General features: G+C 44.2%; 1 protein-coding gene across 1 annotated transcript in view; it reads left to right on the forward strand.

The window, feature by feature from the left end:
• The window catches only part of LOC126570545 (cuticlin-4), a 32,178-nt gene that overhangs the window by 12,495 nt on the left and 129 nt on the right, over window positions 1–19,554 (forward strand). Inside the window, exons 2-5 of the mRNA XM_050228376.1 lie at window positions 11,548–11,805; window positions 17,201–17,719; window positions 17,781–19,050; window positions 19,279–19,554. The exon at window positions 19,279–19,554 is cut by the window's right edge and continues 129 nt beyond it. Coding sequence (XP_050084333.1) covers window positions 11,746–11,805; window positions 17,201–17,719; window positions 17,781–19,050; window positions 19,279–19,301 — 1,872 coding nt within the window. The 5' untranslated portion in view covers window positions 11,548–11,745 and the 3' untranslated portion in view covers window positions 19,302–19,554. The remainder of the gene's footprint in view (window positions 1–11,547; window positions 11,806–17,200; window positions 17,720–17,780; window positions 19,051–19,278) is intronic.

A 19,554-nucleotide genomic window follows, 5' to 3' on the forward strand; every position in this document is an offset into this window, starting at 1 on the left:
CGATTGATTACGATAGAACAACACCCATGCAGCAGTATCTCGAGCTGCTGGATGAGTTCGGCCCATGGGGTGCCGATCGTGGTGCACTCGATTTGCTAACGACGATCGAGAAGGAAAAAATCCGCACACCGTGCGAGCGACACTTTCTTCTGCTCTGCATGGTCTCCACGGTGTTGGTTCAGGCCCGCTCGATGGCAGCCGGTGTCTTTTCGCGGTACACTACGGAGATGGAACGCATCCGGCGGTACTCGACACCGAAAGTGCGCCGATTGCTCGAAGTTTTAGCGTGGTTCGGTGAGCATCAGGCACGTCCGAATGATCAGCACACCAGCAATGCATCGACAACGCTTCAGCAACAACAGCAGCAGCAGCAGCAGACAATGTACTGTTTCTGCCGTACGGTCGAGTGTAAAGAACTGGGAAGAGAGTATCACACATTCGGTAGCCGGATCGGTGATGTCGGTGAACGAATCGATCGCTTGGCGAAACTGCTCCACACCGTGCGTCATGCAACCGATCGACTGATGCTAAAACATCGCAATCGGGACGGTGGCTCCAGTGAAATGAATAGTGGTTCCTCTCCCCGGCACCACAGCACAGCCCAACCGCACACCGATGGTCGTCCCGGTAATCTTCGAAGACGACGATGTTTTCCAGGACCCGGCATCGGTGGTGGTGGTGGTCCACCATGGCTGAATGGAGCTATGGGACACCATCAGAGGGGGCACGAAACCAGCAGTGCTGGTGCAACGGAGGCACTATGTGGACTGATCTTTTGCAACGATCGCTCGATCGCACGCATACTGTACGTGCTGCTGTACGAGGTGGCACGCTCCCAGCCCGAGTTCGCCTTTCTAAGTGCTCAGTACACGGTCGATAAGGTGGTGGATCCGCTTACGGATGCCCAGCATGCCGCACTCGAGCACCGGAAGCAGGAGGAAGTGTTAAAGCGCTTCCGAATGCACGACTGCAACACAAAATCAATCGATTGATTACGATAGAACAACACCCATGGTGATGATTGGCAGTACTTACGGCGTCATCAGATCTTAGCGTGCTGCGGTTCTACAAGCCTCTTGCACTTTCTGAGTTTTCTTTTCCAACGGGAACGCTGACGAGAGTGTAGTTTGATCTTGTACCTCACGGAAATGTTAAAATGATAAGAATATCACTCTTTTTACTGCGATTTACTTTTCACATCACATAGCTCACTACGATCAACAGGAACGATCATGTCGTTTGTTGAATGACCTTTCGGTATGGTGAATAGGTGGTGACAGTTGGTGAATAGGTGGTGAATAGGCGTGCCAGGTGGTGAAAATGCTTGCCATAAATTTTAGCAAAGTTCACGTTCAAATGGCGATTTTGAAGCTTCAACCGCCGAAACGAATACGATGGGAGCTATCTCGTACGCTGGCCTCCGATTTGCCTCCGACGTGCACCAGGATCGCCACATAGGTGTCGATGCAAAAGCTCGTGGCTCCTTGGGATGTTCTTCAGGATCTTCGTTTACGATCTTTCATTTTCTTTGAGGATCTTCATTTGTTCAGCTTACTATTCCGAAAATGATTTGGAATCTTTGCCATCAAAATGGTTTTCGATTTTACACTCTCCCCACGATGCTTCAACACCGACATTTGAACACTTTCTCAATGCGTAAATCAAATTTCTTTGATAATGGTGATGGTGATTATTGAAAACAGACAATGCCCCACATTTCACCATACGGGGTGGTTACGACAAAAATATGAAAAGAAAAGCGGAATTAGTTTCTTTGCCCCATCAATTGGATCGATTCCACGAGTGAAGTCAATGAACGAAAGCTGCGGCTTCCACCATGAGCAGTAGTTGGTAGCACGAAACAATCGTTGTTGATGTTTTCGACGGAGGAGTCTAAAGCAAAAAAAACCAAAAAACTTCACCTAAGAAAGAAAATATATTTCTTTGGCTCCTTTGGCAAGGCTGACTCTCAAACAAGACACATTAACTTTCATCTTTCTTTATTTTCTCGATGCCTAATCATCGCCACGAGTGCCACGGTTTTTACTGCACAAACGAAAGTGAAACTGTGTGTGCGCGCTTGATGGAAAATGAGGGGATTGAACCTTTAATTTCCTAGCACGGATGAAATCTCAAATTTTCTATCCAACTCCAGTCATCGGCCTGTCAAACCTCACCTTTTACTGGTTACAATCGAGCGGCTGTGCTTTTCGGCTACCATCTATCCGTATTTTTCGCGATAATATTAATATTCGATACTTGGCCTAGGATTATCTTTATGAAACAACACTATTTTCTTGTGCTCCATAAACCATGCAAGCAGTAACCATGTATGGTTCCTGTATTATGAATCAGCACAACATGAGCTATCAATAAGTAAAACTAAACATTTTTAGTGTTATGTTGTGATGTAAGCCTGTTTCAAGACAGAATTACATGCATGCACTTATTAATGTGTACGATGCTGCGTAGCATCAGGGGGTAGGATTGGGAAACTCGAAGCGAATCGAAAAAATCGATTCATCAGTCAATTCAGTGTTACAGGGTACAGGGAAAAGGAGTTTCTTTAATTTTCATATCAACGTTAGAGTGACGAGCTCTGTCGAAGTTAGAGTGCTCAAAGTGAAACCACTAACCTTTCCCAAAATAATGCGTTGCATTAGGTAAACAAAATTGATAATAATTGATTAGAAACCCAGGAAACCCTTTTTTCGGTATGCACCTTTTGTTTTCTTCTCTCAAGATGCAATTATTTTATTTTTCTGCTTTAACGCTCTTCACTCTTTGGTGTATTGTATAAAACCAATGGGCAGGCTGATGTTAGGTATGTGTACGTGCTCGATGGTTTGTCCCTTAACCTCAGAGTTTTTATTCTTCGGCTTTAGAAAACATTACGAAGGTTATGTTAAAGAATCCTTCCGAGAAAAAGACAGAATTCAGTTAACAAGATTCAACAGTCATCCACAAGACAACATGTTTTTCACCTCTACAATAACTTTTCTGGTGCATATGGTTTTTTAAAGATGAAAGTAAAACATACTTGTTTCTTATTTGCAACGAATCATTGAATCGAACAATGAAAATTGTCAACATGGAGGTAATTTTTTGGTTTTTGCATATCCAGAAGCTGTTTTTGATCCTCTTCGGTCTTTCATGTAGAGAAAGATTTTTGAAGGGCCCCAAATTATAGCTCAAAACTACAACAATGTCGACAGATTCAAGCTGAAGTTGAGGAAGGATGACAGCAGACTGCAGCAGCATGACGAATGTTCCATGATTAGAAGCGGTGTCTTCACACCTTTCCGACCGTTCCTGTTACGGCACAACAAAAGTATAAGCCTTTTAAGCACACCATGGGATAGTATGTGCTTAATTACCCAACGAAAATTGACTCTTAAATATTCTACTCGGAGCAAGTGGTTTCCTAAGCATTTTCACTGAATGGGCACTGAATGGGCACTTCGAGCACGGGTACAATTTGTCGATCAAGGTAACGTTATAGGAGAATCGGTCGTTTGAAGATGCAGAGCCTCCCTTCACGTCAACAACAGAAAGTTCTTAGAAAAATTGTTTCTTATTACGGTGGTAATTCTCTCACTTTGTCATGTTGGGAAGAAGAGCGATCCCAGACATAACTTAAGCACCTTCTTCACGATACCAATTTTAAGTTAATTACACAAGAGTAAGCGTTTACGTTATGAAGGTTGTATTAAAATAGTTGAATCCTCCAATCGACCGCGGTAGATTATGTTAAATTACCACAAAGCTGATATAATAATTTCTTGGATTCATTTTTAAAAATATACACCAGGCATCAAAAACATTCACCATTTATTAATCAATTGATGCATCCTACACAACGATGTGGACCAGAAAAGATTCCAAAACATTGAGCCCAGCTAACGGTTTAAGGATGGCCCGACTGTCGAAAACAAAAGCTCACTTCGATGATCTAGAGAAATAACAAAAACGATCAAACGTTGGTGAAACGACGAATACAAACGTTGCAAGTCGTTGTTTACAATTTCACCAGTCACACACTTTTGTCCCGTGCTGCCCTAGTCACCCCAAACGTGTAACCCATAAGTGTCACTTCGAGGCTTAAGCTATCACACGAATGTGATGCCATCGCAGAAGAGCGACATCCAAAAGGCGAAAAACGTCTTTTCGTCCTCGGTCTCGTCACCTGCTGTTGAACCCGAAGACGGCATGCTACGGTGTTCCATTAGCAGTGGGTCAAGTTTTTCGGAACAGGTTTCTGAAGCGCATAGGCTCAGCTCACCACCAGAGAAAGAGAGATGAAAGAAGACTACCGGACGAGACATTTTTCCTGCTCCTCTCGTTTGCCTGACATCGGTAGATGGATGGTGATGAAACAACAAAAAGTAAAAGCATCACTTTGCACGGGGAGACTAGCATCTTTAAAAGCGAGCCTTTAAAGTGAACAGAAAACGCTGTAAGTACCACGGAGAAAGGTAATAGAATGCTCGCCTGTTTGTGCTCAATGGTGGCATAGGACAAACCACATTAACCACATTTCAGGGGAATGGAGTGCGGAGGGTATCTCATGGAACCATATGAAGGATGATAGAAACGATATTCGTTGGAATTTTAAACCGAATGATTGACGAAAGACTTCAGTCTTTTACTGTTTTCCATTACAAAAAAAACCATTTCGAAGAAAGCCTTTCGCATGACAAACGTCGTCTTTTGTCTATTTGTCAATCCGTTTTCATCGGTTGCGTTCTTTCCATTCATTAGGGATGGAGTAACGAAATTAAAACACATTATGCAAGAGAATACTTCATTCATCTTGTTTAACCTAATGTTTCCTTTGATCGATACCATGCCCGCAATACATTACCATTTGTCAGAATGCGTGCGCATACCCTAGAAGGAATCGATTATTTTACGCATCATACGCCGTGATTTGTCGGCAAAGGATTCAAACGAATGAATGGTTCGTAAATTACTAGATCAAGTGTAGTTTAAGAAAGGAAGGAAAAAGCAAACGCCGCCTAATCAGTATCGGTATAGATCGATGGCGGTCTTACAAAGAAAACCTACAAAAGCGGTACCAAAGATACAAATCATCGAAGCAAACCGGCGGATCTAACGTGGAATTGGGATCAAAACGGAACGGTGCAGTTGGCTAAACATGCTCTACAGCAATGCCCATTATCGTCACGATCGTACTGGGCTCTGTCTTCGTAGGAACCGCTCAGCTCGTTGTTTCGCAGGACGTTTCGACAGCGTTCCACATCCTTTTAATACATTTTTAATTACCTACAGTCATCGACTCACCTCTGCTGCTTTATGCTACTCGGTGCGAATGGTAAAGGAAACCCAGGAAATCGTTCCTTGAATACCCACCACATCGCAGGGAAACAGTTGGAAATTGATTTAAATTTTATTCTCTATGAAACCGCTGGTTTAATAGATCTTGTATCAGATCTGTATATCTTTCGCATTTCATTGTAAAAGTTTGGTAAGGAAGGGAAGAATCTGAATCCTAGAGGTTGGCTAGTAATGCGGCGAGTTCGTCGCTTCGTCTACATACAGCAGGCGTTGAAGTCTTTTGAATCCATTCGGATCATCACCAATAGCAAACTGTTCGTACGCGTTGCGAGTGGTTCTGAAGCGGCTGTTGAGGTCAAAATTAGTATGAAAGCCAAGATTTAATGACAGGCTATCGATGAGAAGGATTCGATCAATCGCGTTCAATTTTCCACATAAAATCTAAACCACAATATATGTAACGAAGGGTTGCAGAACGTATTAGACCCTCGGTTCTCGAGGCACAATATGCATCGTCACGTGACCGGAAAGATGACGTGCCATGTGCTTGGGCACAATAAATCAATCATACCAGAACGGGGGAGCCACGTGGAAGCACGTGAGCATGCAAGGTGGTTCAGGTTAATGGTGTGTTGATCGATTCCTAGCGGGAGGCCAACCTTCTTAGCGGTTATTCATGACCACCTGCTACGGCATAAGCGTGGAGTCTGGAAGAAGTCTGAACCGTATTGTTGATTCGTAACGAAGAATTTCTATTATTGAAAAGTTGGAATATTTAAATGCCATATTTGCGCAACTTTCTCCTGAGCAACTTCACTTTTTACTGTCGCAATAAAATACACAGTAAAATACTGCAGTTTCCATCAATGCAATTTACGAATTGCATTATATATGTTACTGCAAAATATACACGTGAACAAGTGAAGTGTTTGAACAACATTCGAAGAGCGGAACTGTATAACTGATACCATGTGGAGCAATAATCGAGAAAGCAACGAGCAGAAAGTCCACCAAAAGAAGATTGCCATGATGACGATATTGGAACTCATAAAATACTTTAATTTATGAAATCGTCGGCGCTTATGAAAGGCTACATGGTGCAACGCAGCGCAGACGCTGGTAGAAGTTTGCCATTATTCTCAAATGATTATTGCCATATGTCTCCAGCAAATGTACAAGTGAAAGACGTCCCATATTTGTCCCTTTAAAAATTGGAACCAAAAAATGAAGGGCCATCATATCGGGTTGTGGTTAGTCATAGCAGCTGCTGATTTGACCTATATTTAATCCTCTACGAGTGAGACCATGTTATATACGATGTGCGAAAAGTGAGAACGAACAGGAAAAGAAAATCAAATTTAAGCTAACCGATCATCGTTATTTTTTATCCAGCGTCACTGTTACCATTGTGCCATACCGCTCGAACGCGTTGTTGCACTTGCGGTCAGTGTGTATTTTTTTAAAGTCCCGGAAATGCCCCGCGGCGTAAAACAATGGCATCGAAAAAAAAGACTGTTTCACTTTTCCATCGGTTGCATCGCTTGGAATGTCTGGTGCGGTTGTAGCGAGAACTGATCTACACGGAGGAGAAAGTTTCATGGTGAAACTTACGGTGGGGTTGGAAGCTGAAGGTTAGAGCTACTTCAATAGACGTAAAGAAACGAAGTGCAACGATCCGCTACGCAAACGCAGTGTTTAATATTAAAAATCATCATTAGTAGAAGCGCTGGCAGCGCGGATCCATTTTATTGACTGTGATGCTCCATTAAAGTCCTTGTGAGAAACCGTACGATGAAACAAACGGAAAATTTCACGTCTCTCCTCTCTTGCGTTCCTTGCTATTAAAACAAACACTTAAAAGAAATGCACGGCAGCAAAAGCTATCTAAAAGTGATGATCTAAATTAGGATCTGACACTAACACTCATTTTTACTTATGCTTATATAGTTATTATATCTTAGCTTGGTAACCCTTGCTTGATTTTTCTTGGTCCGAAAACACGAAATCTGTAACTGGTTTCGGCGAAAAGACGACTGGAGCAAACGACAAATACTCCCACTCCACATTTTGATTCAGAGTATCCTCTATAGTTATTGCACGTTTTGTTCTTCTACAATTAATAACGTATCTTTCGGACAGGCAACAGAAAACAATAGCATCATAATAATATTAATATTTACAACCACCTGGTGAAACTTGAGATCAACTGATATCAGTCAGTCCAACAACGTCCTTCTCGATGGAGTTGATCGGTAGTTCTACTTGTCCGTTATAAACGCGCTAGTAAAGTAATTATCCGAAGCCGGCAACCACCCTTTCATCTTTCGCATCGGTTCCTCTGCTTCTCGTGACCCACATTTTGTGTGGCGCCTTATTTCATTTCTATATCATGGCTATTGGGCGTCTTACAGCAAACCACGTAGAACAGCTGCAGGTGTACACAGTGCAGAGCTGTAGGTATGCCCTGGATGATCGTCAGTAGATACATGGGAACTCGAATTCAGCAGAGTTGCGTGTTTCAATCGGTTGTCCTAGCCACTGCATTCAGCAGGTGACGTTAGTAATCGAAACAGAAAGCGGATCTTATAATACAATAATTGCATCGACACGATGGCGCATCGATCGTGTAATGAAACGATGAAACTCCCTAAATTTCAAAAAGTTGAATTGGTTTTAGGATCTACAAAAAGAAATTTTACTGAGCACACGCAAAAACTCCTATCGAAGGAACAATGTGTTCGACCATTGGTGCCACTAAAGCATGTCAGCCCGTATGATTAGTCATGCGAAACCCGCTACGTGTCTGCTTGGATGCGTATGTTCACTCACAAAATCACCCACATCCGGCTTCAGTGGACCCGGCTTTACTGGATCCGGCTGGCACATATTGTGCCGGTAGAGTGAAAGAAATTATGCAAGCGTCCTGCGAGTTCCCCACAGACGATGTCACGTCGAGCCTACGCAAAACGATTGTCATGTAGGTTCCAGACGAGCAAAACAAAGAAGACGGTCCCTAAGATGCGATACAATTGGAGTGCGACAGGCAATGAATGACCGGTCAAGGACAAAAATAGAAAGTCTTCCAATTTCAGTGCCCAACAAATCGTGGAAGCTAAACCCGGATGTGTACTGTTTCTGTTATACCTGTAGCAGTTCTAGCATTTTGCGATTGTCCCATTCACGACTCCTTTGATTTTTTGTCCGCCAGGAATATCTTGATATTTCAAAGCCTAATTTTTAGCTGCAGGAATAACATCAAATGATGAGTTTCGTGAGTTTGTAAAAAAAAAACCACAGCAGAAACCGTAACATCTGGCCAAGATCCGCCAAATCGATGGAGTCATTCAGGAGCGCCACTCCAATCTGCACGAAAGCGTAGCCCCCACAACGCGTCGTAGCTCACAGAAAATGAAAGTGAGAGTCAGACGCGTTGAGCCGTGAGGTCGATCATTTCGGTGGTGCTCGGTCGAGAAAGTTTCAGTTCCCCACCCACTTTCGCAGTACAAACGGAGCGTGTAGTAGCGGGCCTGTCTGGGGCCGGCGTGCGCATGATGATCCAACCAGAGTGAAGGCCGCTCTTGAAAGCTCCAACAGACCAAGCGACTCTGTGGAGTATATGGGATGATCGCTGAGCGAGATAAAAAGAAAGTCAGAGAGTCGACGGCAACTCGCCATCAGTTGCGATCGAGCCAACATCACGATCACGAGAAGGGGAAAAAGAGAAAGCGCTAATGGAGCACTCCCCTGAGCGCTGGGGGAGATATGATGAGCAGCTTCTCGATCTTTTCTTCTTCCCTCACTATGTCTCTTTTCCTAGCAAGGTAACTGGTTTGAACATCGATGTACGCAAGCCAGCATGGAACTCATTTTCTCTTCACCCTTTCCTTTGGCGAGTGGTTGGTTGGCCAGCGACGGGTTCCGGGTGAGATTTTCGTTTGCTTCGAACCGCTAGCGCACGGTGGTCCGGTACGGTTAGTTAAAAATTATAAGTGAAACGCAACGGTCGCAACAACCTGCGCTAGACGTAGTAGCCGACCTACCCGGCTCACGGTGTACCGTTTGTTCGAGGCAATAGCGCGCGTGGCGTTGCTCGTATGGGGACGCCTGCCTCGCAAAGTTTGGTAATTGTTCTTACGGTCCTGTTGCCAAGTAAGCTGTTTTGTGTTAGATAGTGTGTTTTTTGTTGCCCGATCGCCAGGATAATATAGTTCCGCATGTGTTTTCGGAAGAGTGTTATAAGTGAGAATCTTCAGCTGCTACTTTTAATACAAAAAGTGTAAGTTTATTGTGGCCTAGGTCGCACCGAAAGGCGCATTCGCAAACCCTTTGACCATCATATGATGAACAGTTATGCCCCCGAGAGCACTAGTGACCCACTTATATGGCGACGGATCCCATCGGCACCGATCTTCCGTTGTGTTTTGGCTTTTTTTTTTATTAAATTTTATAAAGCGAGTCCCGGCAATCTGGCTTTGCTGAGCCATGTGAAGCGCATCGAGGCACATCAAACGGATATACAGCGCATAGGAGAATGGACAGAATTTCGGAAATTAAAAACCGCAGCAACATTCCGTTGACTAGCCCAATCCAGTATGGTTGGAATTTCCGTTTTTCGACACAGTAATGAACACAGCTGCCTTATAGTTATTAGTAAGGGAACCGTTGGTCGTCAGTGATGATGGTGATAAAGCATGGCTTTGAAGGAATCGATAGGAAATAATCCTAGGCACGGAAATGTGTATAAGCAAAACGTTGAAGTGTAGCTTTTAAACTTCAGCCGCATCGTTCCCATATCATCTCAGTCCAGTGATATAGCTATGGTGAAAGTGTTTCCGGTGGGGATCAATCCTTTCGCTTAAAGCAAAGGTTAACCGCAACGAAATCAGCATATGGAAATAACATGCGCGAGCAAGGATTCTACGGCTCACGAGCACAGTGCAATTATGGGCATGTTTAATAAAGACTTGGTGTGAAGTGTTGTGCGAACATGGCGAAAGCTAGAGCAATGTAACAGCCTGGAGATGAATGTGAATGATTTCAAGCTAATCAATCATCAGCGAGCGAAAATTGAAAAGAGGTGGATGATGTGAATCCTTCTGCGCGTGCACATCACTGTGGAGATGGTGGGCAGGTTAAGAAAACTCTTCGAAGATCGATCGAATCCGATACAAATGTTACTTGTGGACTGTGAAAGTGAACTAAACTGACACACGGCCGTTGGCCGATTTTATCCCATAACCGGATCTCGGTTTACCGTTGATCCGAACGCTGACTGGCAACTGTGGGGAGTCGTGTTCGGAGAAAGTGGTTTTTATGCATTTCCGACATGACGTTTCTCACCGGTTGGTCGAAAGGAAATATTGTTTTATTTGCTTTTTGGAAGGGTTGGGCATTCCAAAAACTGGACTAACGAATGGTTGATTGTTTCAAACGGAATGCTATCAAGGCCGTCAGTAGTGCTACCGTTTTGAGCCGGTTTGTTCTGCCCCGAGTAGTTTCAATCATTCGATGAAAGCGCCTTTGCTTACTCACGAGATTTTTGAGGAACGTTAATCGTAGCTAACAATAAGACAATAGCTCAATTAGTTTTTGCGCTGCTTTACGTTAATTCGCAGCATTCTTTCGTCTTCGTGTCTATCTTCTTAGAGCACACTTGTTCAGATCTTCAGCGTTTCGTTGTTAACGCAGAACGTACTACCGCAACAGCTATCATCGTGTTCTTACCTCAACAGCTTCGCAGGTGAAAATACTTATTCTTCTGGCAGATCAAACACGGCAGTGCACGTTAAGTTCCAGTTTTGCACCGATTTTCTTTTTCGTTAACTCCGGTGCTAAATTGCTCCGAGAAAAAACGAGTAAAAAGCAGCAGCAAAAATAACGTAATTTGTTGTAGTTTCTGCCTGCTTTGTCTCGTGCAGCCATGAACAGTTAGTTGAATTGGGACCTAGTAGGAAGCTTAATGGCTGTTTTGTCTTATGCGCTTCACTTCATCCGCGGCACAACACCATCGTACTGTATTGTGCATGCCAAAGTATCACATTTTCATCAGGTCATAGCTAAATAGTTATTGTTTTATTACACGGTACGTTGCATAGTCCAGCACAGGTATATCGTTGACCAAAAACTAAATAGAAGATGAGCTTTTCAACTTAAATTTGCTCCGTTCATTTACTATTGACGCTGTTATGAATTATTTTTTTCAGTTTGGGAGGATACAAATCTGATTTTTCTATTTTTCCCTTCTTTCAGATAACCGTTTCTCAACAGTTTTCGCCTGCCATAGCCCAAAAGTGATACCAAACGAATAATAAAACGACCGAAACGTGAAACGTCAACGATTACATACAACGAGCTACTTCATAAGTGATCGCCAAAAGTATCGAGCAACTATTCTCGAGGATTCGCCTTTTAATACGTCAACGTGAACAGTGCGATAACTACACAACAATGGGCATTCGAGTGCAATCCTTAATCGCGACCTGCTTACTACTATTCACAGTACTTGAGGTAAGTCCGGGTGAATGAAATATATTGAGTGATATGTAGAATGTCGATAGGCACCGTTGGAACATAGTTAAATCGTGGTATCTATCCGCCCTATAAAGCATTCATTTTCCATGATCAACGTTCTTCTTCTTTCGCCACATTATGTATCATCAGAGTAGTTACGAGCTTGTTTGCCGGTGGAGATGGATAAAAAATATAGAAGAAGAGGGATAGAAATACGAACAATCAACAGTTACGGGATCAGTTGGGAAAGGTGGATCGTTAATTTATTTATGCAGAGTTTATCTGGAGCTCGCTAGCGGGCTACCGATGATGGACTAAGACTATTTGTTAATGATTATCAGTCAGCAGGAAGTTTTCAACAATCAAGAATTCTTTATCATCTTGATTCGATTAACGTGGTGTCAGCGGAATACAGTAGCATACAACAGATTCACTACAATCGCCATAATGAAGAAACAATTGCTGTTTTGTGAATAGATGATGAAATTCAGTAGAGAGAAGATTTCGAAAAGCAAAACCTAAAATAGATTATTCGGATCATGTCTTGCTCAACGTCTCTTGGTCCACTTTGTGGATGGACTGCCATGTTATCCAAACGCGTTGCGAGGTCATAACATAATTTGAATGTTCGTTTGTGCAATTAAAATTGAAACGCATTGCGCTGATACTATCAATAAGCATTACGTGACTGCGAATGGTCAGGTTTTGGGTTTATGCGGAATGATGATGTGATGCATAGCAGTGTCTGAGAGATGGATCTAATGGAATGCTATGCATAACTTTGCTACATAAAGTGTATCTGTGGCCGCATTTCATCACTGTTATCATAATAAATCTTTGCCTCTTTTCATAGGCATAAAAAATAGGCCATAATAAACAGCTCTGATAGTCTCAATAAAACAATCATCTTACGAAAGGGCAATAAGTGAATTGAAACCATGTTGACAGATCGCAATTATTTGATTACCGCAATGAAAACGGTTGTAAGAAGAATAGTAATTTTCTGCGGTACGACTGTCTCGTTGACAGTGATTAGTACGGGGAAACCTTCTGAGATTAGCCTGCTGCAAAAAAATAAGGCAAACAAGCATCATGTGATAATCCCTCAGCAATAAAGCCATAGCAATCAATGAAGCAGACAATATTGGTAAATTCAGATGGCTCTAAACATGATGTTGCTTAAAATAATGAATATTTGGAACGAATGGTTTTGATCGTCCTGCTTGGTTTGATATAACCGTTTAAGTTGTGACTATTTCATAATTGTCAATGTTTAAAAAACGTTCTCTATTGAATATTGAGAAAACATAAACATATCAAACATTTCTAACAATTAATCGCTGAAACAACGATAACACAATTGTGCAAAAATAAGGGTCAGTTTTTGACGACCTATTGCAGTGTAACATAATTATGCTTAAACTTAAGCTGACGGCAACAGTGGGACCCTACTTGGCTGAAACGTGGCTTGGCTTGGCCTCGTGTCAAACGATGAAAGCGAAAACGATGGGGACAGTCAACTTCCCGTTACGATCGTTCTGGATCGTTCAAACCTATTCCAGCAGTAGTGAAAGTACGCAGAGGGAACAGGATTACGATTCTTTCTGACACATATCGTGGGGCACTTTAAGACACCACACATTCGACATCCTTATGGTAGCATTTTTTTTTTGTTTTCAAGCCCTTCCCGTAGCAGCAGTAACGGGTTGGATGCACTCGAGTGAACCCGTTATTAATGATATACGATTACATCAGCATGACCTATTTTCCAAGGTTTCAATGCAATCCAGCTGGTTTCATGGGTTCATGTTTCGCTGTTAGGGTCGCCCGGACAGTCAAAGGTCCTGCTAGTGGTGTCTGTTGGGCACCCTTTCAAGTGTCCCTCACATGTCACATCACATAGACCCTGAAGTTGACAATTTGCTTTCATGTTTTGGGGGGATGCTTTGATGTTGATACGCAGAGGGCATCATTCATTGCTCTTCTTCCGTAGTCTTTAGTTTTTTGCATTGATTTTTTTAACATATGATACGATGTACAAGCGGTGTGTTTTTGTTGCAGTTTATGCTGCAGACCATGTTTTATGGAAATTGTAAATCTTGCTAATAAAATCGCTGAACGATGAGACACTGTACTTAGCCAAACTGGCCCGGTTGGGGATAAGAAAACCAAAAGGGTTATAGAAATCATACCCGTACAGAAGCAGCGATCGATTCGAGAAAATTTCCGCTCTATAAACCACTGCGATGCGCACGATGAGCTTTCGAGAGCGGCTCTGGTTTTCAAATTGACGCTTTGAAGGTGCAGAAAGAAGAAAACTTGAAAATTGCATCCAAATGAGTAGAGGCATGAGGCATCGTTGTGGGTTGGAAACGAGGAATACTTAACAATGCGAAGCGAGAGAGTAATAGAGTTTTCATCATTTTCCTGCTCTCACCCATAAAAAAAAACACCTGAAACGGAGCGATACGATCGCGACTGTACGATCAATCGTGCGAGCACAAACTAGAGCCCGAGCCCATGAGCTGACGATTTGTGAATCGTGCCGCGCATCTCTCTTGATCGAGCACAACGCGTGGTTGTATATATTTTGCATTCACATACACGATCTCTTTCTAGTCCTGAGGCTGCACGGGAGAAACGCACATGGATACCATACACACAAGACACCAAGCACTAACTTACACGCCACGCACATGTGTAGAGAGAGAGTGTCTTGTGCCAACTTTCACTTTGCTTTCCACTCGGGCACGCTCACTGCTGGGACATTGACGTTAAAATGTTCGTAAAAGGGAAGATCGTAAATTTCACCGAAAAGGGGGTGCTGTTGGATGTCTGGTGGAACGGGCGAAGGAAAGATATGAGACAAACATAGTTAGCGCGCTCACTGCAACATCGGTTTGCTGTACGCCCTTCACGTGATTGCCATCGTCACTGATGTACAATGCATTAGAACAGTCGAGGAAGCCCTGCATAGCCGACTTGTCTGGAAAGTCTCGATTGTCAGATGATTGATGAACGAACGGACAGCGCGTGAACAGGCCGTGGACACCTGTTTTGGTATGTTTTCTTTGCAAAATTGGTTCGTGTTTGCCCGAGGCCGTCTGCGTTTGAATTACCTGTATTATGGATAATTTCTATTCCGGTTTCGGGATTTCTTACGGCAACGAGCCAAAAACTAGCCGAGTGCGCGGGTAGCAAAGGATCCTTTTGAGGAAGGTTTTAGCTAAATCCTTTCGATCGTTCATTTATATTATAGCAAGCCCATATTGTTATTTTAACCAATTGACCCACTTTCCCGGCCGGATCTCGTCTATGCTCCACGGATGATGTGATGTTAACGTTCATCGAGAAAGTAAAATTCGATCAAACCAGCGGTGAATTTGGGACTGTAGGCTACTCCGATAGCAAGTACTACCATGATGAAAAGGAAAAGGTGCCCCCTAACCAGAATCGAGTTGAAAATGCCTCGGGCTACTCCAACCGAACGTTTCCGTTTGAGAAGATAGATTAAAGAAACTGGAACTGACTCCAACATGTATCGGCCAGTTTTGTTGGGCCCTAGATAGAAATTTTATTTTTTTCCTTTCAGTCGTATCGTGACCGGAAGATTATTATTAACTTATTATTAAAAACCTTGCTTTTGCATAACCTTTGATTTCAATTTAGCAATCGCCCATAGTCGATTAATTTCGCTTAGCGATGCAATAAGCGAAATACGGACTAGAAAAGAACGATTAGAAAAGGGAGCCCTTCAAATTTTTCTGCTATTTGATACGTGTCGGTATCTCTAATGGATCATATTCGGTCATTACGATCTACCATGCCACAAAAAATATGCTATAAGCTCGGGCATCAAAGTCCTCTAGTGATATCACTTGAATGAAAGCGCGTCAATGTTTTAAAAAGATTGTAAATTGCTCACCACGTTTCGCTTCGCTGGCGCTGTGAAAGCGGAAATAGCCGTCTACCCCGTGCCAGAGCTATAGATGCAGAAACAAAATGTGGAAGAAAGTGTAACGGTGGCACAGCCAATGCCAATTTCTAGGACACTGCGCTGATCTGACCGTAATTATGACCATACTTGTCGTACAGTGGTCTAAGACCGGAACATGCCCAGTCCACAAATAACACGTACAGGTTTTCTACGCTACGATCATCAATGCTAGACAACAGATAGTGGAGTCTACTCACACTACCGCTGTTTGATACAACGGTGGTTGGGACGACGGAATCGACGCCGATCCGCAATAGGCAGCAAAGTAATAAAAATGGCAAATGCTTTAAACCCTCCAATTAAAGAGCTACACCTACTAGACTGAAAAAATCTCAATGCTCTTTATTTTATCGCAACAACAATTTCGCACGATAGCCATTTATCGTAGCTAGAGAACTGTTTAAGAATAAAAATCGAATTAAAGCCGCAACGGTGACAGGTTCAAATGGTACAATCTGGCAGATTCCTAAGCAGGCGATGCTACACTTCGATGGAAACCGTATCATCGCTATCATACGAGTACAGTGCTTTTTCTGTTCCGCTAATACGAGTAGAAAGTCGGCCATACGGGAGTGCTGGAGTATGCAGTTTTTTTTTGCATACTTTAAATGCAACTGCAATTCCATCTGCTGTGCACCGATGCTGAAAGCTTTATACCAAGCGTCTTCAGTGCCACCGTTTACCTCGAATCGCACCGTGCCCAACTGATAAAAGAGTCCTTAATTTGAGAAAGAACGTGAGAAAAAGAAGCAATATTTGCTGCTCGCAAGGCATTGATCGGAGATGAAAGACCCACTTTAAATGTTATGATCATTACAAATTCGCTCAAAAACAGAATGACAGTATATTTGGTCCATTCGATCGGAAGTGCTATTAGGATATGATTTATTTTAATCAAGTTTATATGCTTTACGCTTTCAAGAGACAGCTAAAGGGTCGGAAGAAAGCTACTAAATGCCGAAAGTTAATGTTTCGCAACTCATCAAGTAGTAGGCTTTTAGGTACGCGGTATGTCTGTGACGGCATAAGAGAAAGCGATTCCGACTCCACGCTCATGCCCATACGGTACTTATGTACTCTGATGCTACGGATGCGTTCAAGAGCTTATTAGGATTGTGAGCATCGGCATCTGTATTGGATTTGTTTGGTTACCCATAGCTTGACTCCACTGTCAGCATACCATCATCCTTATGTGCAAACATACAATTTCTTTTTAATTAGAGGCCCTGCTGGCAGAAAATGAAAACTGAAACATTATCACAAAGAGCAGTCGCTTAGCAGCCCGTGTACTGTTTCACTTCTTATGGGGGTCGATTTCGTGGAACCTATTGCAACCATTTCAAATTCTTCTCGATATAATCGATGCATTAACGACTACGCATTTGATTTTTACAGAATGTACACTGCGACGCACCATTAGTGGATTCTGCGGCGCTACCGCTGGAACACAGAGCCGTGTACGGTCCGCCAGCACCATCACCAGTTTACGGAACGCCTGGTTTGCTGAGTGGCGGCGGAGGTAGCGGTAGTCTTCATGGCCCCGGCCCCGTTGGAGGCGGTGGTGGAGGTGGCGATGATCCGTGGCCACTGTCTGCTGCGAACGACAGCCCGCAGATCAAGCATCTGCAGGTGCAGTGCGAGAAGACACACATGCGTGTCAACATTGAGTTCGACCGACCGTTCTACGGTATGATCTTCTCAAAAGGCTTTTACAGCGATCCCCACTGTGTGCACCTGAAGCCTGGTACCGGCCACTTGAGCGCTACCTTCGAGATCTTCCTCAATAGCTGCGGAATGTCGAGCTCGGCGAACCACAATGCGGCTAGTTTTGGTGGACCGACCCCGTCCGGAAGTTACGTGGAGAACACGATCATCATCCAGTACGACCCATACGTGCAGGAAGTTTGGGATCAGGTAAATTGCCCAACTGCTCCTGCGTCTTATAATGCTAACTGATGCTTTCTTTTGCTTTTAGGCTCGCAAGCTGCGCTGCACCTGGTACGACTTCTACGAGAAAGCCGTCACCTTCCGTCCATTCCAGGTTGATATGTTGCACGCCGTCACGGCCAATTTCCTCGGTGATAACTTGCAGTGCTGGATGCAGATTCAGGTCGGAAAGGGCCCATGGGCATCGGAAGTGTCGGGTATCGTAAAGATTGGCCAAACGATGACAATGGTGCTGGCGATCAAGGATGACGAGAACAAGTTTGATATGCTGGTACGCAACTGTGTTGCCCACGATGGCAAACGCGCTCCGATTCAGCTTGTCGATCAGCATGGATGTGTGGTGCGACCGAAAATTATGAGCAAGTTCCAGAAAATCAAAAACTTTGGACCGTCGGCCTCGGTGGTATCGTTCGCTTACTTCCAGGCGTTCAAATTCCCCGACTCTATGAACGTGCACTTCCAGTGCGTGATCCAGGTCTGCCGCTATAACTGTCCCGAGCCAAAGTGTGCTGGCGGTGACTACGGATTACCGGCATTGACGGGCAACGGTATCTCGGGCGAGTACGGTGCCCCGGGTGCCCTGAGCGGCGAGTATGGACCACCGCATCTCTCGGAGTACGGTGTGCCCCCCGCGGCCTACCCTGACCCCCGTCATCCTTCCGATGCTTCGGGAGCTTATTCCGAGAACCAGGATAGCGTTGTGCCAGCCCCGCAAGCACAGACCTCTGGCAATTCCGCGGAAAACAAATCCGATGGCCCGGTGAACGGAAATGACGTTCAGGCACAGGCACAGTCGTCCAATCCAGGCTCGAACGACATTCACGATCACATCAACATGCCACCACCACCGGCACCAGGACAATCGTCCTACATCACGGTGACGAAGCAGAAAAAGGACGATGGTCTGCCCAGCGATAGTGGCAATTTGGTCAGTCTTGGTGGGCGACCACGGTCCGTTGAGGGATTGGATGATCTCCGTGGCGTCCGTCGACGACGGGACACGATGTCGGTCGTAATTCGGCCGCGCATTTACAAGCGTGACGCACAGGAAATGACCGACGTTAACACGGAGCGTATTATCCAGGTGGTAGCTCCGGGCGACGTGAACTTTGCGCTGAACAATGCCGCGGGCAATGAAACCGTGGTCATCCAGTCCCAGCGCACTGTCGATCCGGAAACAATCTGTATGTCGGTACCGAGCTTCGTCGGTGGCCTCGTGATGTTACTGCTTGTCCTAGCCGTTGCCTCGCTTGTGGCCGCATTCCTGTTTGTGCGCGTGCGACACTTTGACCGGAAAGGTACGTCCGCCTGCCGGCCACATTTCATATTATCCGAGCTATGGACCTAAATGGGCCATTCCTCTGCGGCCTGCCATGATCTCTGTTTTATCATTTTTTATCTCTCTCTGTTTTAACTCTTCTTCTCGCCTTCGAAACGCACCATGTTTTCATCGAAAAATCTGCATCTAAAAACTGGCACTCTTCATCCACCGCGCACCACGTTGCACGCTGATTGGTTCAATGCAGGACATCCCTTCTCCGGGCACTAAGCAAATCTCTTATCCAGTCCTACCCGGGCAGGAGCCCACTATTGGAGTCACCGTCACCACGCACATCACAAAACAGCTTTCTGCTACTTCCTTTTGCTGGCGTATGGAAAGGGAAATAGTCGATCCGTCGGATGGCTTATGATGCCTTTACCCCGCCAGTATCTTAATCACGATCAGCCCGCACTATCATATGCATCAATCCTTGTCATCAAGCACCGTGCTATGTTTTGTATAGGGAAACACTCGTTCTCCT

Source organism: Anopheles aquasalis, chromosome 2, assembly GCF_943734665.1.
Source record: "Anopheles aquasalis chromosome 2, idAnoAquaMG_Q_19, whole genome shotgun sequence".
Classification (NCBI taxonomy): Eukaryota; Metazoa; Arthropoda; class Insecta; order Diptera; family Culicidae; genus Anopheles; species Anopheles aquasalis.